The sequence below is a fragment of the Pan paniscus genome, chromosome 9, assembly GCF_029289425.2.
Source record: "Pan paniscus chromosome 9, NHGRI_mPanPan1-v2.0_pri, whole genome shotgun sequence".
Taxonomy (NCBI): Eukaryota; Metazoa; Chordata; class Mammalia; order Primates; family Hominidae; genus Pan; species Pan paniscus.
In genome coordinates, this window is record NC_073258.2 from 37,174,336 (window position 1) to 37,201,146 (window position 26,811).

Below are 26,811 nucleotides of genomic sequence, written 5' to 3' on the forward strand. Positions count from 1 at the left end.
ATTTACCTCAGAAGGTTGTTAGGATTAAATGAGTTAATGCTGTGCTGGAACAGTGCTTGGCACTTGAAAGCCAGACAACTGTTATTCAAGGGCTTAATGAATGTTTCTTCTTCCCCTCTGTATTTTAGCTTATCGTTGGTTTGTTCTCATTTTCAGTATTTCTTATGTACTTCCTTATAAACCAAAGTTCATTGTTCATATAAGATAAACAGTATACATTGAAGAATCAAAACAGTTCAAAATTGTATAATGATTCACACCATGATGGAAAATCATAGTGATGAACCAGATAAGTCAGTCACGTGACTCAGGTCATCTCCACTAACTGCTGCACATGCTCTGTCAGTAGTCACTAGGTAGCTTTCAAACTGCTCTATTTTAAAGAATAAAAGTACTTAAATAATTACTTAATATACTGATTTTAATATCAGAATTAAAACAGACAATATTTACTTGTGCCTTTAATGGAATGAGCCCTCTCAATTTCTCTGTTGGACATAGTGCTGTAAATGTTTTGCATCTCATATCCCTGTGTACACAGATGAGATTAGGTGAGCTGTTTGTAGCACATTTGCAGGTGATTGGTTGGTTAAGATGTGAGAATGTCTCTGGTACAGAAGCCTCACACTAGTGACCTGGGCTTGAGGGATAGAATTCGGCCTCTGTCTGAGAATTATGAAGAAATAGTTTGTCACAGACCTTACTACCCATTATCGTATATGTTGATGTTTGCCCTTTAGTGCTGCCAGCCACATGCTAAGCCTTTAAGCATGAATTTCTAACCCATACCAAGGGGACAGTCCCCTGTAGTCTAATCTTGATCCATGTTGAATGTATTGTTTTAAAAAATCCATAATTTGAAGGAAAACACCACAGCAATAACAACAGCAATAATAATGCCTTTAACAATGAAAATGAAAACAAGTTACTAGCTATCAGACACTATTAAGGGCCTTACATATAACTCATTTATTCCTCATAACAACAATGTGAAATAGCTACTGTTATTTGCATCTTACAGCTCAGAAAACAAGCATGGTGAGATAAGGAAACTTTACTAAGGTCACATAACTAGTAAGTGGTGGAGCCAGCGTTGAAATTCAGGAAGTCTGTACACAACTGGGAGGGAAGGCTAATATTTGAAATGATAGACTCAACATTCAATATTTCAGTGTCGATGAGCTCTAAGTTCATAGAGCTATGTGTAAAAACCCTGCATTTAATATTAAGAAATCATTGGCAGAAGAGTAAGAGAGGGCTTTGGTCAAGTAAGCTGAGTGCATAAGAAAACTCTGGCATTTGAGGTGTCCTTAGCTCCAGATGCTTTGGTAGGGCAGAGTGTATCCATGGAGGTACCATGAGCTACCATGGAGGTAGCTCAGAGAGGAAAGGGAACAGTAACAGAGGCCTGCTTGGTTTTTAAACAGTTTTGCAAAGAGTATTATTTACGTATTTATACTAAGTCTACACCAGTTTTGAGTATTTGCCTACTACAGTGTAAGCAAATGCTTACAGGAAATTAGCACACCTCTGAAAGATCTCTGCACCAAAGGAATAGAAAAGGTTGAAGAAATTATCTTAAATTCATATAGAGATTTTAATGACTTTAAATGGAATTATAATCAACTGTATTTTATCTTCTGTTATATATTCAAGTTGTATGGTTGTATATCACTTGTCCTTGTCCATTGTATTTGGGTTTCATGCTTCATGGTGTCACTTTTTTAAATAGAAAAAAATGTGAATAGTTAAAAATAAATTTTATTTGATATTTAGATAATGGTAAAAATTGAAATGATGATAAATGCTGTTTATTGCCTACTTGTGAAGGTGTCAATGTTATGTTGGTAGAGTATATATGGAATCGTTTATATGATTTACAGTAAATGAAACAGAAGGTGAGGTACCACTTTCAGATGTAGTACAGTTGTCTGACTCAGATTTTAGAAATCTATTGATATTTTTAAAGCAAAACTTTTTTTAATGCTTTACATTTGAATGATGTTCTTTGTACTTGGATATTGATCCTATTTCTGATTCAGTTTTGAAAGGAATTAACATCAAGTGGACTTCATGTCACTTAACAGTGCTTTTTTGTATACATTTTTAAAGAAAATTAGTCATTTTACTTTGATTTTTGAGTTAGCAATTCACAAGCAGGTAATTAAACACTTTTAGAAGAAAAATATTGGTCTAATAATAATCTTAACTCATCTTTTTGACATAGTAAAGAAAAAGGAACTCTGCAGAAGCAAAATTTTTTAGTATGTGGCAAACAACTAAGCAACTAGATTTTTCTTGGCTTTCTTAGTATTCTTCCATAGCTTGTAATTCATTAAACATTCCTATTCAGCTTTCTATACTAATTTCATATATATATATGTATTTTGCTTCATGAAAGCATTGCTGCTTTTCTTCTTCATCAGTAATTAGTAAACTTAGCTTCCTAACCCCTTATAACTTATGCCTTATTAACGATAGTGAACATACCAGTAAGCATTGAAATTAGTGTTACTCTGAAATGTCAAACTCATTCTAGAAGTTATGCTTTTCCTTACCATTACTGTATTAGTGGACGTCCTGCAGCCTGTCATTCTATTGTTCATTAAATACAGCTAATGAACCTTATTTAGAGTAATTGAAAGGGAATAATAGAAGATTTTAAGGGAATGACATTTTCTTCCAGGAGTGAACTTATAAAATATTGTTATCTGAAGGTTTTCTAGGGACTTCTTTTTAGTAAGTAAATTAGAATTAGCCCTTTCTTTATAAATTAATGCTGCTGAAATGCTTAAAATATACTTAACTTTTAAAAACATTATCTTTGATTTTATTTAAGTGTTTAATTGGCATTATCTGTGGAAAAAATGCTTTATTAACTGAGACACCACTGTGTTTCTGATATACTTATAAAAAAACTCATGAGGTTTTATTTTATTTTTCAGGTTTTGTAAATAGATATACAGGGAAATAATTAAATATAAAGAAATAGACTATATTTAACATTAACTGGAATAGTTAACCAGTTCTATCTATACATTAGAATGTTCATCTTTTCAGACTAAGTTTACTGAAAAGATTCTTGCATTAGGTAAATTTTAGTAGATTGGACTAAGTTGAGGGAGTTAATCCCTTCTGAGCTTTTGGAATTCTGAAGCCATTGCATGGAAACTGTCTGGGAAAGACAAATGGTTAAGATATGTAGCCACAGGCTCCTGTTTGGATTTGTATTGACATCAAAAAGAAGATGATAATGATGGATCTTACATGTTTATTTGAAGGCTCTCAGAAAGAGGATACATTCTAGATTTATCCTTTATTTCAGAAGGTAGCATTAGCAAGTGGGAAGAGGAGAATGGTGAAGGAAGGCATAAGTGGGAGAAAGTGGAGAAGGTGACAGGTGGAAGGCAGAGGCAAACTGTCTTGGAAGCAGCTTTTAGCTCAAATTAAGATATCTTAAGGGGAGAATTACCCAACAAAAGAACAAACTACTTAATGCAGTCATGGGGTTTTACTTCTCTACAGTTACTTCTTTTTTAAATATAGGTTGAAGAAGGAAGTAAAAATATACGGCTAGGTTCACTAATTGGTTTGATAGTAGAAGAAGGAGAAGATTGGAAACATGTTGAAATTCCCAAAGACGTAGGTCCTCCACCACCAGTTTCAAAACCTTCAGAGCCTCGCCCCTCACCAGAACCACAGATTTCCATCCCTGTCAAGAAGGAACACATACCCGGGACACTACGGTGAGTATATATTTATTCAAAGGATGATGTAAAAAAAAAAAGTTATGGCAGTTCTTATGGAATTGTAATCATTATCATATTCACACATCGTTGTACATCACGTAGGAAGTTGCTGTTCTCAGCACACTCAGACCTTAGAGTGTGTGTTTTTTTTAACCATCATTGTTCATTCAGTAAATAAATAGTTATTGAATATCTGCTATGTTCCAGGTACTCTAAAAGCCCTGCTTGCACAATGGAAAACCAAACAGTATGTGTCCATGTTGAGGTTGAATTAGGTTTTAGAAGTCTAAAATGGTATTCAATATACCAAACTTGATACTCTGTTCCCATTTATGGAGTTCTAATTACTGTTACAGGAATTCCAAGCTCAAATGTCTATCTGATATAAAATAGAATTCATGTTTTAACATGCATTCGTTTTCAAACTAGTCTGCATTATGACTTTCCGGCACAGACTAGAGCTCAATTTTGTGTGTTCTGTAACAAAACAGATAACTTAATACACATCATTTCACTTTAGTTTTACATTGCTTTAATAGAAGAACTCTGTAAATTCTAACATTTCATTTATTTAGTATTCTATATAATTATACAACATTACTTTTTCTTTACGAGAAAAAGATCTTCATAAAGTAGACCTCTTCATTCTTAAACATTTTTTCCTTTAGTTTATCATTGTCAGAAAAGAATCCACAGTGCTTTTTTTAGGGGGGGGGGGCGTGCGGACGTGGGTGATGGAGTTTTGATCTCATTGCCCAGGCTGGAGTGCAATGGTGCAATCTCAGCTTACCGCAACCTCGGTCTCCTGGGTTCAAGCGATTCTCCTGCCTCAGCCTCCTGAGTAGCTGGGATTACAGGCATGTGCCACCATGCCTGGCTAATTTTTTTGTATTTTTGGTAGAGATGGAGTTTCTCCATGTTGACCAGGCTGGTCTCGAACTCCTGACTTCATGATCCGCCTGCCTTGGCCTCCCAAAGTGCTGGGATTACAGGCGTGAGCCACCGCGCCTGGCCTGCTTTTTGAAGTACTGATTTTAAATTCCTAGTGCAAAGTGTTTCTGACTCTGTTGCCTTGACTCCCATTTACTGTCTCCTCTTTCATTTACCCTAAAAATTGGAAGACAGTCTCACTGATGCTTTCTAACTAATGGTCTTCTGCCCTTGCAAAGATAATAATAGTATATACCCTAATTAAGATCAGTCATCGTCAGAGACTCGCATGAATCAGGCCCCACTGTGTAGGTTAAAAACCTACTGACCTGTGAACTCTGCATACTGTTGGGCACACAGTGAATGAAAAAAAAAATTTTTTTTTGGTTGGTTGGTTACTAATCCTATATAAAAATCTAAAATTTCAGATTCACTTGAAAAATCTAAAGATTTAGTAACATTGGGCCCATATCAGAGTTATTTAATACTTCCCTGAAATGCAGCAAGTTCCACAGTTGTTTCTGTCTCTTAGCTTTAATTTCTAGATCCAGCCTGTTTTAATCTGTACTAATCAGGCTTATTTTCTTTATCTGACCATGTAGTCATTTGTTTACTACTTTGCATACAAGAGATATACCATTAGTCATGTAATCTGAGGTATCCTATATATATAATAAATATATATAATTGTGTATACATACAATTCAACCTCAGCAAAACAACCCAATTAAAAAACAGGCAAAGAACTTTAATAGCATTTCTCCCAAGAAAATACATAGTTGGCCAGCAGGCACATGAAAAAGATGTTCACCGTCACTAACCATTAGGGAAATGAAAATCAAAACCACAATGAGACACCCCTTCATACCCTTCAGGATGGCTAGTATCAAAACAAACAAACAAACAAAAACCAAACCAGACCCAGATTATAACAAGTGTTGGCAAGGACATGGATAATTTGGAACCCTTGTTGTTGCCTAGTGGAAGTGTAAAATGCTGTAGCTACTGTGGAAAACAGTATGGCAGTTTCTTAGAAAATTAAAATTACCATATCATCTAGTAGGTCCACTTCCAGATATATATGCAAAATAACTGAAAGCAAAGACTGGAAAGAGATATTTGTACATCTATGTTCATAGCAACATTATTCACAGTAGCAAAATGGTAGAAACAACTCATAAGTCCAAAATGCTATGAAATGTGATTCAGCTTTTTAGGAAGGAAATTCTGATAAATGCTGCATGGATGAACCTTGAGAATATTATGCTCAGTAAAATAAGCCAGTCACAAAACAAATAACTGTATGATTCTACTTATGTGAGTTACCTAGAGTAGTCAAATTGACAGAGACAAAGAGAATGGTTGCCAGGGGTTGGGAGGAAGGAGGAATGGAGAGTTACTGTTTAATAGATACAGAGTTTCAATTTGGAAAGATGAACATTTCTGGAGATAGATGGTGGTGATGGTTGCACAATAGTGTGATTGTACTAAATGCCACTCAGTTGTACACCTAAAAATGCTTAAAATGATAAATTTTAGGTATCATTTGCCACAATACAAAATATATGAAGAAATGATAGAACAAAATATATGAAGGAAACAATTGGTATTTGTGATGAGCACCCATGTGAAAGTAATTAGTTGAAATAGCAGCTCTTTCCCCTAATTAATATTTATTCTTATTAAAATCATATTTAGAAATAGTAACTAAATTTTTACGAAAGTGTTTAAAGAATAAACAAAACCAAATTGGTACAGATTATTTGACTGTGACCATCTGTGGGAGTCATTTTAGCTTCATTAAAAGATTTTTTTAAAATTATTTGCGAAACTGTTGACATTTAGATCTATTTGAATCAAATGTAAGTGTTAATTGGTTCTATTAACCTTCATTTTTTTTCTTAGGTTCCGTTTAAGTCCAGCTGCCCGCAATATTCTGGAAAAACACTCACTGGATGCTAGCCAGGGCACAGCCACTGGCCCTCGGGGGATATTCACTAAAGAGTATGTGTTTGCTTTTTGTAATAACCAGTTCCATTATTTATTATGATCATGTTTTTTTGAAAGAAAATAAAAAGAGCTTATTCAGTCTTAAGATTTAAAAGGAGGTACACTGTTCTTCTTTTGTACTTTTAATTGCTTTTATCATTGTAAATTGTATTCTATGCAAGAGTTGTTTTCTGAATAATTATAGCATTACTGAAGAACAGCTCTAATTTGGTAACTAAGCAAGATCCTTAGAAGTGGTAATAAATGCAGAAAATTAGAGTGCAGAACAGTGAAACTTTATACAGTATTAAATATATGAAATCATGCAATAACATTTACATTTCTAAAACAAGGAAATATATTTTTAAAAAATTATTTTCATTATCCCTTTGAATTTTATTCACTTGTACTGTTATAAAGCAATTTCCATATACAGTTTGGTCTCTTTTTAGATTTTCTTTTCTATTTCACTGATCCATCTGTCCATGAGTTAGTACCATACTTTTTTAGTACCACACTTTTAATTAGAAATGTTTTATTGTATGCTTTAAAATCTGATAGCAATAGCTTTGCTCTTTCTTTAAATCAGTTTTCTTAGTTCATTCTTATTTTATTATTCTTCCAAATGAATTTTAAGCAGTTCGTCTAGCTCCATGGGTAGGAGTGAGGGGTATTTTTATGGGATTGTATCACATTTTAAATTAACTTTGTGAGAACTGACATCTTTATCATGATGGGTCTTTCTGTTCTGCAACACTGGTTTAAATGTTTGTGTCTTTCCATTAGTTTAAATGTTTGTGTCTTTCAAAACAGATGGCCCCTGTTCTGTTGAAACTTAGTCTAGTAGGGTAGACAAAGATTAATCAAATAGGCTTATGAACTAATGTAAGATTTCAGTAGTGTTATGTGCTACATTTTTATTGGCAGTAATAGTAAATGTTTCAAATTGAGTTTATGTTTTAAAGCAATGTACTCATTCCATATTTATCTAATATTGATAGGAAATAAAAAATAATATTGGCCAGAATTTTTGTAAGTCGAGAGAGAGCAATGGTTGTTAAATTATAAGTGGCAGTGTTGGGCCAGGCAATGTTTTCTTTTTTCCACTGGGTTATTTTACTCTTCATGAAAGCTTTGGCTTACTGTTGGGTGTTTATTTTATTGAAAGCAGTATATAGATTTAATTCTTAGATATCCTCATTTATGTGTATTACACTCTTACTAATTTGTTAACCGAATGTATGTGGTTCTATCACACACATACTGTGAAGTTCGTGCCACACTGCATGAGTTGGAAATCAGCTGTCCTGAGAGCTGACTGAAAGGCAACATCCCAGACCATGGGATTTTTAGTTAAAGGACTTAAAAGTTACACTTAGCTGTAAAAAATTAAAATTAAGAACCTTGGTTGCCAGTTAATCCCAGTTTTTTCCCCACACCAATCCTGATTTGTGTCTACTGTTGGTATCTTAATCTTGTTAGTCTCTACCAGTCTGTGCCTTAGTAGCACTCTCTGTAAAAATGGGAGAAAGCAACTATTTTTATAACAAAGTAGATTTGCCTTGCTTATAATTCTGAGGATTAGGAATAAGAGTCTGTATTTAATTTATTAATCTTTGAGGATTTGGTGAAATGTAAAATAATGATTGCTGCACCTTAGGGGGATCAGTTCTGCAAATTTGTGTAAGATAAACTGGAGCAGAAAAAGATGAGATAAGGAGATAAGTTAATAGGCTCCTAAAGTAATCCATGTAAGAGGTAATGAATACTTGAATGTGGTTAGAAGAACTAAAAGGGAGATTCCTGATACAGACAACATTGTAAGGATAGAGTCCAGAAGCCTTTGCAGATTAAATGTGGAGTGTAGGCCAGAGTAGCAACAAGTAAGGGAATGAATTTGGATCTGGTCTAGGTGATGATAGTTTGGTCTCCATAAATAGAAATAATGGATTTGGGAAGCATTTGTTTTGGTGGAGTTAGTAATGTTTGAAGCTTATTGTCAGGACTTAGAAGCCATGTAGGTATTGGGATCAATGAGATGAAGATGTATCTCAGGAGATAGTTGGGGATTAGAGAGGTAGATTTGGTAGATAATAAAGCAATAGTTATAATTGAGATCATCAATAGGGAAACTAGAGGTTAAAATCCTTGAGTTGGAGGATACCTGGGAAATGTGGGAAAAGTCAAGGATGGTAGGATCTAAGAAAAGCCTCTTAAATTTGGTAATATGGTGTTCAGTAGTGTGACAGCAGTAAAATAAAGAAATAAAGGTTTCTTCCTTCCTTTTCTTTCCATGTGTGCTTAATACATATATGATGTGCAAATATCTTTTTTAAAACCTGAGTTGAAAGTTATAATATTAATGAAACATTTCTTAAGAACAAAATGGTATTATCTCCTGAATACCATAAGGAAGCAGTATTAAAGAGTTAGGCTTTTAGTATTATTGCCATCTTTTCTACCCTGTTACCCTTTTCTCTTCCCTGCCTTTATTCCTTAACTCTCCACGAGAAAGGCATCAACCTTTGGTCTTCAAAATAAGAACTAGTACAAAAGATTTCTTGAGAAAAATGGATCCTGAAAGCATATATTATTGAGGATTTTTGCTTTTCTATACTGCTAAAAATGCCTGCATTTTAAGTTTATCATTAAGGTGAGCTTTGGAAAAAATTTTAGCCTAATGTCATCTGCTATGGTTGAAAAATTGCAGGCTTTGGCATAGCTGTCCCCAAAATATCTTAGCACACTTTTTTATTTTTTAACGTTTTGAATTTTTTTTTCTTTAAGAGAGAGACAGGCTCTCACTCTGTCACCCAGGTTGGGGTGCTGTGGTGTATTCATAGCTCACTGCAGCTTTGAACTCCTAGGCTGAAGTGGTCCTATCACCTCACCCTCCCAAATAGTTGGGACTACAGGTGTGCCACCATGCCTGGCTAAATTTTTAAAACAGTTTTGTAGAGACAGTTTCTCACTAGGTTGCCCAGGCTGGTCTCAAGCTCTTGGCCTCAGGTGATCCTCCCACCTCAGCCTCTCGAAGTGCTGGGAATGCAGACGTGAGCCACTGTGCCCAGCCAACACACATTCTTGACATGGTGAGGACATGCTCCATACCATGTCCACTAAAAGTGTGGGTAGAAAAATCAGTTCCAAATGCTGAAGGAAATGCCTCCAGCCCACTGTATTTGTGAAGAAAATCTTGGGTATCAGGGCTGCTATTTTAATTTTGCCTTAAAACAAGCATTGCTCAGAATACATGTTGTACCAAAGCATATAGACTTGACTTTGCTTGTACATGTGACTGTTTTAAGAAAGCAGTGTCGAGGCCACAATTAGAAGCAGAACACATTTAGTTTCTTTGCCTGCAGCCCCAATGTCTTTGGTACATCTGTGTCTTAAATCATAGTTGTAGTAATGTTTGTATTCATCACACAGCATCAAAAATTAGGTAAGTATGACAGGCAAGTGCCTAGTGTGTTTTAGTGGTATTTTCAAAATGAATTCATGTCACACCCAAATGAATTGCTCTCTCAGGGAACCCAGTAGAGAAGGTTCTACCTGAGTTAACTTCCAGAGCATCCTCTGCCTATCTGCCTATTTCTGCCAGTGGCCAGAATGAATTTGTGTGGTATATTTTTCTCCTAATTTTTATAGCTTTTAATGTCTATCTAATGCTCCAAGTTTAGTCTGATTATTTAATGTGCAGAAATCATTAAAACCATTTTCTGCCTCACAAAAAACTAAATCATTGGCTGTTACTAAACAATAATTAAGATTTATACTTCATAGGTATGTAAGTATAAAATCAGCAATAAAAAGACCAGGTGCAGTGACTCACACCTGTAATCCCAGTGCTTTGGGAGACCAAGGCTGGCGAATCACTTGAGGCCAGGAGTTTGAGACCAGTCTGACCAACATGGTAAAACCCCATCTCTACTAAAAATATAAAAATTAGCCAGGCGTGGTGATGCACACCTGTAATCTCAGCTACTAAAGAGGCTGAGGCATGAGAATCTCTTGAACCCTGGAGGCGGTGGTTGCAGTGAGCTGAGATCGCGCCACTGCACTCCAGCCTGGGTGACAGAGTGAGACTCTTTAAAAAATAAAAAAAAAATACAATCAGCAATACAAGTTTTTGTGAGCAAGAAGAAGCAATTTTCTTCTTGCTTCTTTATGATTAACCTACCCAAGAACCTTAATTACTACAGAGATAAAACTAAACTGCTTTTTAAAAAATAAAGTAGCAGTAATAGTTATGCTAAATATGTAATATTAGCATAACTAATATTAGCTATTAGCATAACTAATATTAGCTAGCTATTAGCATATTATTAGCATAACTAAATATTACATATTACTAAATATGCTAATAAGTAATAGTTATGCTAAAAATGTGTCAATTTAGTGTCAGCAACCTTTTTTTTAAATAGATGTATTCAGGCATTAACGATACAGATTTTTGCACCCCAGTTAGACTGTTCCTGCTTGTGTTGATATTCTATTATTGCATAACAAGTTACAGTAAACTTATCAGCTTAAAATAATACCTGTTTGTTTTCTAACAGTTCAATAGGTTAGAAGTCCTGGCATAGCATGGCCAGGTTCTGAACTCATGGTCTCACAAGGCTGAAATCAAAGTGTTGGCCAAGGCTGGGGACTCATGTGAAGCTTGGGGTCCTCTTCCAAGCTCATGTGGTTGTTGACAGAATGCAGTTCCTTGGGACTGTAGGACTGTGGCCCTTGTTTTCTTTCTAGCTCTCAGCCAAGAACCACTGACAGCTCCCAGAGGCCACGTGCAGGGCCTTGCCATGCGTGGTCTCCATAGGTGGTTCACAACATGCATGTTTGCTTCTCCCGGGCCAGCAGTAGTATCTCTTTACTTCAAGTCTCTTCTTCCAGGAAGGCCTAATTTCTTTTAAGAGATTACCTGATATATCTGCCCTCTCCAGGGTAGTTTGCCTTTTGGTTAACTCAAATGCAACTGATTTGGAGCCTCATATATCTATAAAATGCCACCAATTTTGTCACATAATAGGACCTAATAATGGGAGTGACATCCATCATATTCACAGGCCAGATACAGTCAAGAGGGATTATACGGGGCATGTACACCAGGGGCAGGAATATTGGGGCCATCTCAGAATTCTTCCTACCATGTTGCCATAAGTAAAGGGGTCTTCTCAAATATGCTCAACAGGTGCTAGCTTTTATCTTTCATCAAATTTTTGGAAAAATAATACCAAAATATTAACTGAGAAATAATTTTTCCTTAGATTTTGTGTCACCCTGAAGTTCTTTTTAGATTATATAAAACAATTTTTTTTCTTAAATTGGAAAAAATACTTTCCAAAATACTTATTGGATATTAAAATGTTCCAAAAATTATTTTAAGAAAATATATTGCCTAATACCACTGTAACTTAGCATAGTGAGTTGAAGGCTTAGCATATTTAGTAATCTAATTATATCCTCTTACAAGACAAAAATACCTTTGTTTTACAGAGTAATACAAAGGCAAGTCTGTAACTAGTTATTTTTCATTCTAAAAGATATCATAGGTTAGATTTGTTATATTAGATTGTACTGATGGCATATTAGCAAAATTAAAAATGGTTTGATTTCCTGGTCATAAATAAGCTGATTTGCACTATAGTAAACAATGAATAAACAATAAGTGAACAATGATGTAGGAAGTATCCTGGTGAAAGCCATATTTACAATAAACTTGACACTTTTTGAATGCCATGTGAATATTATTTCATGAGTATAAAGGATGAGAGTGGTTTAATTAATTGTTCATCTACCAAATAACGTCCACTGCACAGAAAAAAAGACTAATTTCCTTTTTAAAAATCACTACTTATGCCCAATTTTAATAACATTTTAATTGTTTGGCTTTTGAAAATATGCAAATATTAGAACGTGACAAATAATGGTCAGCAGACCAGGTAAGAGACAGGATTTAATTTTCTAGCTCAAATTACTGGTTTTTAATTATAACCTTGACATCTGTATATTTCTGTATCTTTTCTCCACATCTCACCTGCGTTTTCTGAAAGTTCTGTTATATTCCTTATTGCTAATTATGGTTATCTACTTTGCTCTTATTTCCAGGGATGCTCTCAAACTTGTCCAGTTGAAACAAACGGGCAAGATTACCGAGTCCAGACCAACTCCAGCCCCCGCAGCCACTCCCACAGCACCTTCGCCCCTACAGGCCACAGCTGGACCATCTTATCCCCGGCCTGTGATCCCACCAGTATCAACTCCTGGACAACCCAATGCAGTGGTAGTGTTCTCTAAGTGGATTTTTATTTCTTTTTCTTGTTTTTCTTTTTTTTTTGAGACAGAGTCTTGCACTGTGACCCAGGCTGGAGTGCAATGGCACAATCTTGGCTCACTGCAGCCTCTGCCTCCCAAGTTCAAGTGATTCTCCTGCCTTAGCTTCCTGAGTAGCTGGGATTATAGGCACGCACCACCACGCCCACCTAATTTTTGTGTTTTTAGTAGAGACGGGGTTTCACCATGTTGGCTAGGCTGGTCTCAAACTCCTGACTTCAGGTGATCCACCCGCCTTGGCCTCCCAAAGTGCTGGGATTACAGGTGTGAATCACCACACCTGGCCTAGATTTTTATTTTTCAGATTCAAGTGTGAGAGAGAAAATAAGAACAATTACTATGTGTTTTAAGAGTAGATTTAAAACAGATTAGTTTTATTAATCCGTTTCAATAGTAGCTAAGTGATAAGGATAAAACACTCCAAATGCTTTGTTTTACAGATTTCCTATCAGAAACCAAAATTTGTTTGTACGTTAACTTCCAAATAAACATTAGAACTATAATTCAATTTAAAGTTACCACAAGTTCCACAACTTCAGTAACATATATATTCTCTACAATCTCATGTTTCATGTCTTAAGTGTGATACTAATAATTAGTAGCTGACACTAGCTCCCTTTTGTGGATATGTTCTACTTTTTAACTAGGGAATTGATAATCTCACTATGAAGAACTATGTAGCTAGTCATTCTTTCCTTCTCAGATGCAGGCAGTATAACAGCCCCTTTTTGTTTTCAAATTACTCCATTTTGCCTCTCTGTGCCTTTCCTATTCAGGTTATTTACTTCCTATCAGAAGAAATGTAGGATAGCCCAGTTTATTTAAAATCGAATGGGCACTTAAAAAAATAAATAGATAAATGTGTACTCCTAGTGGAGAACTATATACCATATGATATTTTAAAAGAGTTGAAAACAGTACCACTTTCATGGGAAACAGATTTTTAAATATCCATTAATGATTAATATACTGCATACTTGAATAACCTGCTCTTTAAGGACATGCAGTTGGACAAGATACTATGTATATTGAGTGTATAGTCCACTCTTTGACTATATAATGTATATGGACTATGAAATATGTATAATTCAATCATATGTCTTTTAAAAGTAGGTTATTCAAGGCTGGGTGTGGTGGCTTACACCTGTAATCCTAGCACTTTGGGAGGCTGAGGTGGGAGGATTGCCTGCACCTAGGCATTCAAAGACCAGCCTGGGCAACATAGTGAGACCTCATCTCTACAAAGAAATTTTAAAATCAGCTGGATGTGGTAGTGTGTGCCTGTAGTCCAACTACTCAGGCGGCGGAGATTGGGGAATCACTTGAGACTGGGAGGTTGAGGCTGTAGTGAGCTATGTGCACTCCAGCCTGGGTAATAGAGGAAGACCCTATCTCAAAAAAAAAAAAAAAAAAAGTTATTCAAATTAAGGAGGTAAACCTTACTTTCAAATTCTTATAGTATGTAGAGAGCATTTATTCTACTTGACCAAGTACTTTGCTAACATAAAGTGTTTAATTTCTTAATGATATTTGTAAAAATGAAATCAGCCGCACTTTCATTTGCTTTGTATTATCTTGAAGTGATTGTAATGAAATCCCAAAATAGAGTGAAGGACAAGAAAGGAATTAGATATAATTTAAAATCTATCATGCTTTTTTGAGAGATCCAAGGAACAGAATGGAAAAACTACAGTGAAGTTATAGGAATATTTTATTATCTCATTCATACTTTCTATTATGAATCTGTAAGAAATAAGATACTCATGTTATTTTTAAAAATTACAAATCCAAATAGAAATAATTGAATTGCCTGTATAGAAGGTCCCTAATCTTCTAATGTCCCTTGTGATTTCTTTGATCCATGAGTTGTTTATAAGTGTGAATTTAATTTCAAAATATTGGAAGACCCTTCAGTTACCTTTCATGATTTCTAGTTTAACTCCACTGTGTTTAGAGAATACACTTTGAGACACACTTCATTTTAAAACAATCTTCTCAAATTTATTGAGATTTATTTTATATTTATAACATGGCCTGTCTTGGTGGACGTTCCATGTGTACTTGAAAAGATGGTTCGACTTACAATTTTTTGACTTCACGATGGTGTAAAAGTGATACACATTCAGTAGAAAGCAGTGCAGTATTTCCTTGCAATGCTGGGCAGTAGCGGCTAGCCACAGCTCCAAGTTAGCCATGTGATCATCAGGGCAAACAACCACTGCTCTGCAGTGTACTGTGTAGCCAGGTGATTTTGCCCAACTATAGGCTAATGTAAATGTTTTGAGCACATTTATGGTAGGCTATGCTAAGGCTAACCTGTGATGTTCAGTATGTTAGGTGTATTAAATGCACTTTGACTTATGATATTTTAAACTTACGATGGGTTCATCAGAGTGTCACTTCATCATAAGTCAAAGGGCAACTATATATTAATAGTTGGTTTGTTGATTTATTGGCTGTTTTATTTCAGGTGGTTTTTTTTCTTTTTTCTTTTTTTTTTTTCCGAAACAGTCTTGCTCTGTCGCCCAGGCTGGAGTGCAGTGGCGCGATCTTGGCTCAGTGCAACCTCTGTTGCCCAGGCTGGAGTGCAGTGGCGCGATCTTGGCTCAGTGCAACCTCTGTCTCCCCGGTTCAAGTGATTCTCCTGCCTCAGCCTCCTGAGTAGCTGGATTTACAGGCACGCGCCACCACACTCAGCTAATTTTTGTATTCTTAGTAGAGATGGGGTTTCACCATGTTGGCCAAGCTGGTCTTGAACTCTTGACCTCATGATCCGCCTGCCTCAGCCTCCCAAAGTAATCCTGAGATTACAGGTGTGAGCCACCGTGCCCAGCCCATTTCAGTTTTATTAAGTGATATTTGTAACAAAAGCTGCTTACAGATGGTGTATGTCTATGTCTGTCTTCTCTCTCCTCTCTCTCTCTGTGTATGTATGTACACACACATATATTGCTCCTTGTGTGTGTGTGGTATGTGTGTGTGTACGTATATATACACACACAAACACACCTGTGAAGGAATTGTTCATTATTTGTTAGGTTTCTTTCTTATCATCTTAAACATAGTAACATAAGATATCCCATTCACAATTGAAACATGAATTTTATTACTTTTTTCTGTAGTTATATGCTATAAAACCAAAACGTCTCAGATTTTTTATATTCTTCCCTTATACTAAGAATTTTAATAGTGCTTTTCTTGTGTTAATCTTTAATTAATAAGTTAGGTCATTGAGAATGAATTTCATTTCATTTATAAAGTTGCTTTTTTTTGTTTTATTTTTCTATTCCACTTGTGGTTTAACGGACAGGTTGCTGTCTTTTTGCAGGGCACATTCACTGAAATCCCTGCCAGCAATATTCGAAGAGTTATTGCCAAGAGATTAACTGAATCTAAAAGTACTGTACCTCATGCATATGCTACTGCTGACTGTGACCTTGGAGCTGTTTTAAAAGTTAGGCAAGATCTGGTCAAAGGTTAGTAAAATTGAATTTACTTAATACAAAACACATGCTAACTTAACTTTCATGAAATCCTTTATAAAATTATAAAATTAAAAGCTACATTGTGTAGCTTTTAATTTCAATTTCATAATGTACTTGCACTCTACTCTGGGTATATTTGTGCTAGAAAAAAAAAATTAGCAATGGTTTCCTTGAAAAAGTGAATTGGTTCCACAGTATTAAATAAATCACAGATGCCTTTATGCAGAATAAAGCATTCTGTTCTACCTTGCTTTTATTTCCTCTTTGTCATATTTGAATAATGCACATTTAGTTAACATTTATTTAGCAGGCAATTACTGAGTTCGATTCTCTGTTACATACTGAGCTTTAAAAATACAGGTTGAGCAACCCAAAACCAAAAATTCAAAGTGCTTCAAGATGTGAAACTTTTTGAGTGCCAACATGAAGCTCAAAGGAAGTCCTCATTGGAGCCTTTCAGATTTTGGATTTTTGGACTAGAGATGCCAAAACAGTAAATGTAATATTACAAAATCTGAAAAAATTTTGAAATCTGAAACACTTCTGGTTCCAAGTATTTTGGATAAGGGATACTGAAATCTGAAGTACTATAATTTGGTTGGTTAGTTATTTTAAAAGCAAAAGTGGGCTTAATGTTTTGGTGTGCTTTAGCATTTACATAGGTCAATTTTTTTGTAAGAACACATGAATGAGTTGTGTAGACCAAATGGTTATTTTTTGTTTTGAATATTTTTTGGTATGGTATTTAAACAAAGCAGTCAACATTTCATGAAGTTTAAAATCCAAAACTTTTAAGGATGTTTTAGATTATAAATATCTTATATATTCTTCTTTATACAAATTTTGATTTTATATTTCTTGTTCAGAATGCATTTACAGATTATTAAATTTGTAATATTTCTTCCAAAAATCAATGATAAATAAGGTTGCTGAGAGACATACAGATTTTCTAGCATGAACTGATAGTTTTATTTCTTTATTTTTGACCTATATGGCCTTTATATTATTTTCTTGTCTTATTGCACTGACTAGGACCTCTGTCTGGTATAATGAATATAGATGGTAAAAGCAGATTTTTTGCCTTGTTCTTGATTTTGGGGGAAAAGCATTCAGTCTTCTATGTTAGCTATAGGTTTTTTGTAGAATATTATTTTCAGGTTGAAAGAATTTCCATTCCTAACTTGCAGAGAGTTTTAAACATGAATAGATGTTGAATTTTATCAAATACTTTTTGTGCATCTTTTCAGATAACTTTTCCTTTTTCTGTCTGTTAATAAGGTGAATTACGTTGGTTGATTTTCAAGTGTTGAATCAACTTTGTATTCCTCATATAAAATCCACTTAATGATTAACCTTCTCATATATTGTTTGATTCTGTATCCTAAAATTTTGTTTAGAATCTTTACACCTATGCCCATGAGAAATGCTAACCTGTAGTTTTCTTTTCTGGAGACATTTTTTCGGATTTGTTATCTTATCTATTGGAATGGGTTGGAAAACATGTCCTCCTCCTTTATTTTCTGGAAGAGTTTGGATACAATTGGTATTATTTTTTAATTGTTTAGTAGAATTCACTAGTGAATTTCTTTATGGGAAGGTTTTTAACTATGAATTTTATTTTAAAAATGGATGCAGCTTTTTTTTTCTTGAATGAATTTTGGTAGTTTGTGTCTTTCAAGAAATTTGTGTCATCTAAGTCACCAGATTTATTGGCATAAAGTTATTCACCACATTACCTTATTATACTGTCATTTTATCTGAAGTAATGTTTCTGTTTTTGACATTAGTAATTTGTGTGTTTTACTCTCTAGATCACTCTGACTAAAGGGTTATCAGTTCTATTGATCTCGATCTCTTCAAAGAACCAGCATTTGGTTTTATTAACTTATCTAGTATTTCTGTGATACTGATCTCATTGATTTCTGTTCTTTATTTTTTTCTTCTCTTTGCTTTCAGTTTACTTTGCTCTTTTATTTCTAGTTTCTTAAGGTGAAAAGTTGGATCATTTATTTGAGACCTTTATTTTTTAATATAAGCATATAATACTCTTGAATTATCTTTAAGCACTGCTTTAGCTGTATCCCACAAATGTTGATTTTTTTTTTTTTTCTTCTTGAGACAGGGTCTTGCTGTGTCACCCAAGCTGGAGTGCCGTGGTGCGATCTCGGTTCACTTCAACCACCGCCTCCTGGGTTCAAATGATTCTCACGCCTCAGTGCCCTGAGTAGCTAGGATTACAGGCACAAACCACCATGCCTGCTAATTTTTTGTATTTTTACTAGAGACGGGGTTTTAGCATGTTGGCCACGCTGGTCTCAAACTCCTGGCCTCAAGTGATCCACCCACCTAGGCCTCCCAAAGTGCTGAAATTACAAGTGTGAGCCACCACGCCTGGCATTATTTTTCCTTTTATTCAATTAAAAATGTTTTCTCATTTATTTATTTTGTGATTTCTTTGATCAATGAGTTATTTGTAAGTGTGCACTTAATTTCAAAATATTTGAGAACTATTCATTTCTCTTTTATGATTTCTAGTTTAACTACATTGTGTTTAGAGAACACACTTTATATGATTTCAGTTTTCTTAAATTTGTTGATATTTATTTTATGTTTGTAGTATGGTCTGTCTTGGTATGTGTTCTTGAAAAGAATTTTTTTATTTTTGCAAAGGAATGTTCTATAAATGTCAGGCCAAGCTGGTTAATAGTGTTGTTTATGTCTTTTGAGAGCAGTGTTGATATTCCTCATTATAATTGTTTATTTGTGGTTTCTCCTTTCAGCTCTGTCGGTTTTTGCTTCATGTATCCTGAAGATCTATTATTGGCCACATACACAGTTAGGAATTTTGTTTTCTTGAACAGACCAGTTATTATGTCATGTCCTTATCTATTCCTTATCCTCAAGCCTTCTTTATCACCTCTGTAGCCACTGCAGATTTCTTTGACTCGTGTTTCTATAGTATATCTTTTTGCATCTTTTTACTTTTTAAATGTAAATATGTTTATTTAAGTAGGTTTCTTGAAGGCAGCATGTAGTTGGTTCTTGCTATTTTATCCAATTCTTTAGTCTCTTAAGATGTTTGGACCGCTCACATTTAATGGGATAGTTGGATTTAAATCTACCATTTTGTTCTTTCTTTGCATTCTCTTTGTCCCACCTCTTTTATTCTTCTTTCCTTATCTTTTTGGTTACTTATTTTGTTATCATTCTATTGTATTTATTCATTTTATCTTCTTTTTTCTCTTATCTGCTTTGCAATGGTTTTCTTAGGGTTTACAATGTAATTCTTTAATTTATCACGGCCTGGCTTCAAATTGTATTACACCCCACTCCATTTTTAATATAAGAACCTCATAACTATATACTTGCACTTCCTCCCTCTCATATTTTGTACTGCTGTTGTCATGTTTTACTTCTATATATGATGTAAGCCCCAGAATACATGTTTAATGTTTTTTGCTTTAGCAAATAAACTCTTTTGGAGTTTTAAAATGAGGGAAAAAATGTCTTTTATATTTATCTGTACTTTTTTTCATTTCTTTGTATAGAATTAAAGTGCTGTCTGCTATTATACTTCTTCTACCCAAAGAACTTCCTTTAATGCTTCTTATAGTACAGATTGACTGACAATAAATTTTCTCAGTTTTTGTCTGAAAAAGTCTATTTTGTCTTTCACATTGTTCCTTTTTAAAACAATTTTTTAAAGTGTAGTTGAATATATAACATGAGCCTTACCATTTTCCGTGTACAGTTAGTTCATTGACATTAAGTACATTTACATTGTTTGCAACCATTGCCACCATTCATCTACAGAACGTTTTTCATCCTGCAAAATGGAAACTCTGTATACTCTTCATTCCTCTGTCCCACCACCCCTGACAATCACCATTCTTCTTTCTGTTCCTATAAATTTGATGATTCTAAGTACATCATATTAGTGGGATCATATAGTACTTGTCCTTTTGTGACTGGCTTATTCCACTTGGCATTATGTCTTCAGGGTTCATGCATGTTGCAGAATATATAAAAATTTCCTTTTTAAGGCTGAACAGTGTTCCATTGTATGTATATACCCTACTTTGTTAATTCATGTGTTAATGGATAAATACATTAGGTTGTTTTTACCTTTTGGCTATTGTGAATAATACTGCTATGAACATGGCTGTACAAATATCTCTTTGTGTCTCTGTTTTCAAATATTTTAGTTATATCCCCAGAAGTAGAATTACTGGATTATATGATAATTCTATTTTTAATTTTTTAAGGAGCTACCATACTGTTTTCCTTAGTGGCTGTGCCATTTTGCATTCCCACTAATGGCGCACCAGTGGGTCAGGCATGATGGCTCATCCCTGTAATCCTAGCACTTTGGGAGGCTGAGGACAGGGGTTCGAGACCTGCCTGGGAAACAGAACGAGACCCTATCTCTACAAAAAAATTGAAAAACTAGTCGGGCAGATGGCATATGCCTGTAGTCCCAGCTACTTGGGAGACTGAGGTGGGAGGATTGCTTGAGCCCAGGAGTTGGAGGTTACAGTGAGCTATAATTGCACCACTTCATTCCAGCCTGGCTCATAGAGCAAGACCTGTCTCCAAAAACAAAAATGAAGTGCACAAAGGTTGAAATTTCTCCACATTTTTGCCAATACTTGTTATTTTCTGGTTTTTGATAGTAGTCACCCTAATGGATATATCTTTATCATTTTTAAGAATTAATTTTTGCTGGATATAGATTTTTCAGTTAATAGGGGTTTTGTTTCAGTTCTTTAAATAAAGATACTATTTCTTTATTTTCTGTCTTAGAATGTCTGCTGCCATTCTTAATATTTGTTCCATTGTATATGATGTTTTCCACCTGTCTGGTTGCTTTCAAGATTTTCTGCATTACCAATTTGGCTATTGTATGCCTAGATTTTTTTTTTTCTATTGTATTTACTGTTGGGTTTCTCTCAGCTTCTTAGATGTATGGTTTGTTGTCTTCCTTTAACTGTGAAAAATTTCCAGTTATTTTTAATGATATCTTCTGTTCGATGTGGTTTCTCTTTGGGGCTCCAATTTTAAATGTTAGACTTTTTGAATTGCCCAAAGCTCTTAAATGCTCTATTCTTTTTGTTCATTCTTTTTTCTCTTTATGTTTCATATTGGATAATTTTTGTTTACCTAGCTTCAAGTTCACTGATTTCTTAGCTGTGTCTGCAAAGCTTAGCAAAATATATATTTTTTATCTTGGTTAGCATGGATTTTCCCCTCTGGATTTCCAATTGAATGTTTTTTTAGTTTCCATTTCTCTGCTGCTAGTTGCCATCTGTTTATGCATGTTGTACCATACTCTGCCCTCTTTACTCCTGTACTCTGACAGTGGGTATTTACTTCCTGTGTTTGTCTCTCCTCTGAGTGGATTATCACTCTTTGGCATTCAGTTCACCTGTTTGCTTTGTAACCTCCGCTCCCTAATGGGCTCAAGGAAAGTTATGATTTTGTAATTTATCCTGCTTTTTCTTTCACCCTGTCAGGATGGGAACAGCTTTCTTTTGCAACTTTCTACATCCCAGGTGAAAGCAGGACTTTTATCAGTTTATATACAGAGTTTCAAGATTTCATATAAAGACAACTTGAGAGCTTTTAAAAGTTCAAGGAACTAAATGGAAAGCTATTTTAAAGAAAGTGATAAGTTTCTAAAAAATGAACCCTGGAAACACTCCTGTAGTTCTCAGATCATACTTGCTTAGTCATGATATAGAGGTTAATATGGGAATCATTTTTCTGTTTTCTTACTCTAATAAGGCAGAAAACAGTAATATTTCAGAGGAGATATGGATTAGTTTATTATCTTTGCATGGTCCAGTTTTGGTACACCTTTGTAATTAGGAATTTTCTTAAAAATCTTTACACCCCACATTATCTATCTTCACTCCTCTTTCTCATATAAAGTTACAATACATAACTTTCTGTATGCATGCTTCACACTTTGCTTTTCTGTCTTGACAATGTGTAAATGAGAATGTTTGATATTACCTTACAAACTGTTTTCTACTCAGTAAATGTAACAGCATCTCCTTTCAATGTGTTTGGAAAGTCTCCATTATAAAGAGTTAAAAATAAAGGAATTCAAAGAGAAACCTACTTTACACATGTTAGATTTGAGATGCTTGTAAGCGATGCAAGTAGAAATTTCATGTGAGAAGTTGGATATACAAGTCTGAAGCCTCAGTATCTCAGAATTAGAGGTAGAATTTGGAGGAGTCATCATTATATAAATGGTATCAAAACCTTGGAATTGGAACTGGAACTTCCAGCCTGGGGAGATGCCAACATTGAGAGGAAAGGAATAAAAATGAGTGAGTGGGCAGAAAGTGGAAGAAAACCAGGAGAGTATAGTGACATAGGAGCCAGTAAAAGAATATATTTCATTCAACTCAAGAATGTTCCTAAATATTGGAGTATGCTGAATCCAGAATTTTAAGTGAGGACTGTGGACTTAGGTGGTAGGTTTGGGGGTCATTAGCTGGCAGATGGTTTTAGAAGTCTTCACTGTGAATACCTGTGGGTAAGTAGATAAAGTGAAGAGAAAGCTGAGAGAGCCATGAAAGGTAAGCAGAGTAAGTTCATGAACTGTTACATTTGAATTTGTACAAACCAAATCTTTCTATGTGGTTATCATTAAAAGCTTGTAAGCACTGTAAGTCCATTTATATTTCTATTCCTAAAGGGGTTTTAAGCAAAAATGTTTATATATTTCTGGAATTCTGAATTAGAGGAGCTTTGATACTTTGCAGCTGACAGTTATTGTGACAGTTTGACAGTATTTAGGTTTATGGTAATTCATCTAGTCCCTTTCTGAAGTCTCCAGGATGCCTTTGGAATGAGCTGTTATTCACCTAAAATTCCATGATACTTTAGTAATAGGATAGGTTTTTTGCCACATACCATTGACTAGATCTAGATCTTAGAGTCTTTTTCTATAAGCTCTTGCAAGAAAGAATCAAGTGTTGTTTACATTTTCCAACACTGTTATACCCAGTGGCAAATGCAAAGACATAAACAAATACTTTAGTTATGATCAGCTCTGTAGGAAGTGGGAGGACCCCAGCTTTATCTTAAAATCATTATGTATACTGGAAAGAAATTGATTCAAATGCATTCACCGTAAAACTATGGATGGAGAACCTCATTTTATTAATCACACTAGGACCTATGCCAGCATTGCTTCATCTTTGGCTTTTGTTATATCCTGTTTTGTTAAGTTAAAAAGCAGTTAAATTTTTTTTCACTTACGCCCCATTAGTAAAAAGAAATTTTGAACACTTTCCCATATGTGTATATATAACTGTTTATATATAAAGTACCTACATGTATCACTGTTCTAGTATAATCAATATGTTATAAAGCATACAGAGAATAAGGGTATTTGAAAAGAACGAGGAAGAAAATGAATCATCTTGTAAACTTCCTGACTGCACACACCACAGAGAGACCATTTGTCTTTTTCGAGACATAGGAGTTAGTTCTTTTTTTCTGATTATGCTTGTAATGGGTCCTTCAGGTTCTTGTGTATGATATCTAAGCAATTTAAAAAATTGATAACCAAGGCCCAGAAGTAAACTTACATTCATGGTTAATATTATTTATCCAGGACCTCATATAATGCAAGTTTTTCTAATCATGGGAACCTTATTGACTAAGCTAACAAAAGCTTGTCATTTTTTATCGTTGTTTGTCAGTACATTCCATAATTTACAAGTTTGAAGTTGTAATGGTCAATGTTAAAGTTATATTAGGAATACTAATTTTACTAAGCTTATTTTTCTTTCAGATGACATTAAAGTATCAGTAAATGATTTTATCATCAAGGCAGCAGCTGTTACCCTTAAAGTAAGTAGCAGACTTCAAATGATTTTGTCTCCTTAAGTTAGTTTCATGTCGTGGAATTTTTACAATGACAAATAGAACTCTTATTTTTAAATCACAAAAATTGTATAATTATCTTGCTAAAAATACCCTATCATTTGATCTCCCTCATTTTACTAATGAAGAAACTGTAAATCAAAAGGGCTCACAATGAATTAGAGCAGGATGAAAACCATTTATTCTAGGCATTAGAGATAGAGCAGTAAACAAAAGCTTACTTGATTTCTGCTGTCCCCGGGGCCTACATTCTAGTTGGAGGAGACAAACACTATTATATGTCAGATGGTGAAAGTGCTGAGGAGAAAAAGAAAGGATAAGGGGACAAAGTAACTAGGGGTGCTTTTTCAAAAGGGAAGCGAGGGAAGCCCCTCTGACAAGGCGATAATTTAGATATGGCCTGAGAAAACAGAGGGAGTGAGCCACATAGGTATGTGGTCAAAGTGCATTCCACACAGAGGGACCAGCAAACACCAAGGCTGCAAGCAGAGGATCGCATTAACCAAAGATGTGGTGCTGAGGGTGGAATGTGCCTAGAGTGGAGAGGTGGGAGATAAGATTTAAATAACAGTGGGAGAGCATGAAGGGGAACCCAAGTACATGAGGCCTTGTTGGACATGGTGAGGACTAGGGATTTTATTATGGGTGAGAAGGAAGCCTTTGGAGGGTTTTGAACAAATAACTAATGTGATCTGACTTATACTTCAGAAACGAAAAGGAGAGGCTGCCCTGGGTGCTGTGTAGAATGTGGCCTGTGGAGAGGCAAGGGAGGAGATGATGAGCTCCCCTGGGAGGCTTTAGAAGATGACAGTGGCTTGGACAAATGTGGTAGCAAATGGAGCTAGGGTGAAGTGGAGATTTGTGTTATGTTTCAAAAGTAGAGCCAACAGGATTTGCTGATGGATTGGATATGGGGTGTGAGAAAGAGAAACAAGCATTTTGGCCCAAGCAATGGGAGGAATGAGTTTTCCATGTACTAAGATTGGGAAAACTGGGAGGGGTATAGCTTTGGGGTAAGGAATCTAGAGTTTGGTTTTAGACATGTTAAATTTGAGGAGCCTAACAGATATTCCAGTGGAGGTGGCAGGAAGGCAGGTGAACATATGAGCCTGCAGTTCAGTGGAGGTGATGTAAACCTAGCTGGCTGGAGTTGTAAATCTAGAACCCAGGCTTCCTGCTTTCCTGCCTGGCACTATTTTTCATCATGCCTCCTTTCTGTAACGAGGCTATTTTCTGGGATCACTGCTTGTTAACAGACTGTATTTAAAGTACATTTATAATTAACTTGTTTTTATTTCTTGAAAAATACATTAATAAGGAGGGTTCCATGGTGTAATGGTTAGCACTCTGAATTCTGAAAAATACATTAATACAGAACTTAAAAAGCATGCCCTTTCAGCGGTATCTAATTATTCATATAACTTTTCTCTTTTGATGAAATATTTTGAATTATATTAATGATTTAATTGACTGTTGTGATTAATATCATTAATTGTGAATCATTTTTGCACTCCTTAAATAAATCTCTAATGGGCATAAGCTATTCGTTAATATTTCATTGGATAATTTTTGTATCCAGAGTCGTAAGTAGTGGTAATTTAAATTTTGTGCCAACATTATCAGACCTTTTTTCCCTAATCATTGGCTTCATTAAATGAATTTGGATTATTTCTTCTTTTCTTTCCTCTGTACACATTTCAATATTATAAAATTTTTTATATTTTCTAGTTTCATAGAATTCACCGTAAAAATATCTGAACCTGCTTCTATTTTGAGGAGGGGATCTTGGCAGCTTTCCCTTTTTTTTTCTTTCACCATAATTACTGATCTGTTTTAATTTTCAGCTTTTTTAAAAAATCAATTTTAAAAGCTTATATTTTCCCAGAAAATCACTCATTTAATTTAGATTCCCAAACTTACTAGCCTAGAGTCATTTAAATTTGTTTCTTATAATTATTTTAACATCCTCAGTGCCTGGGGTTATTCTGAACTCTATCTCACTTCTATTGCATATTTATATATTCGTAGCTTGTATTGTTTTGTTATGTATTTTTTCCTTCATTTCCTTAGATTCATTTTGGTCAGAACTTTAATGTGTAATTCATTTTAATTTTTTTTAATAAGGTTTAAGATAGTTTCTTTTTTTTTTTTTTTTTGAGCAGCAGCAAGATTTATTGTGAAGAACGAAAGAACAAAGCTTCCACAGCATGGAAGGGAACCCGAGTGGATTGCCCTAAGATAATAGATTTTTGATACAACTTTGACCGTGTCCCATAAGTCTTCTTTACATTTTGTAATTAAATTTACTTGCCATATATTCTTCATTCATGAGGGTTTTGTTTAGTTTCTCTTTTACTTTAGTGTTGTCTATGAAGAATTTCAAATCTTCTGAGGGTTTGGGACTTTATTCTTTTAAC

At 34.8% G+C, this 26,811-nt stretch overlaps 1 protein-coding gene across 2 annotated transcripts in view; it reads left to right on the top strand.

Moving 5' to 3' along the window:
* PDHX (pyruvate dehydrogenase complex component X) overlaps window positions 1-26,811 on the top strand; it is a 79,449-nt gene that overhangs the window by 37,274 nt on the left and 15,364 nt on the right. Inside the window, exons 4-8 of one of the 2 annotated variants that reach the window (XM_003830374.5) lie at window positions 3,547-3,746; window positions 6,585-6,683; window positions 12,780-12,954; window positions 16,333-16,480; window positions 24,303-24,361. The exons of the other annotated variant lie outside the window; for it this stretch is intronic. Coding sequence (XP_003830422.2) covers window positions 3,547-3,746; window positions 6,585-6,683; window positions 12,780-12,954; window positions 16,333-16,480; window positions 24,303-24,361 — 681 coding nt within the window. The remainder of the gene's footprint in view (window positions 1-3,546; window positions 3,747-6,584; window positions 6,684-12,779; window positions 12,955-16,332; window positions 16,481-24,302; window positions 24,362-26,811) is intronic. 2 annotated transcript variants of the gene reach the window in all.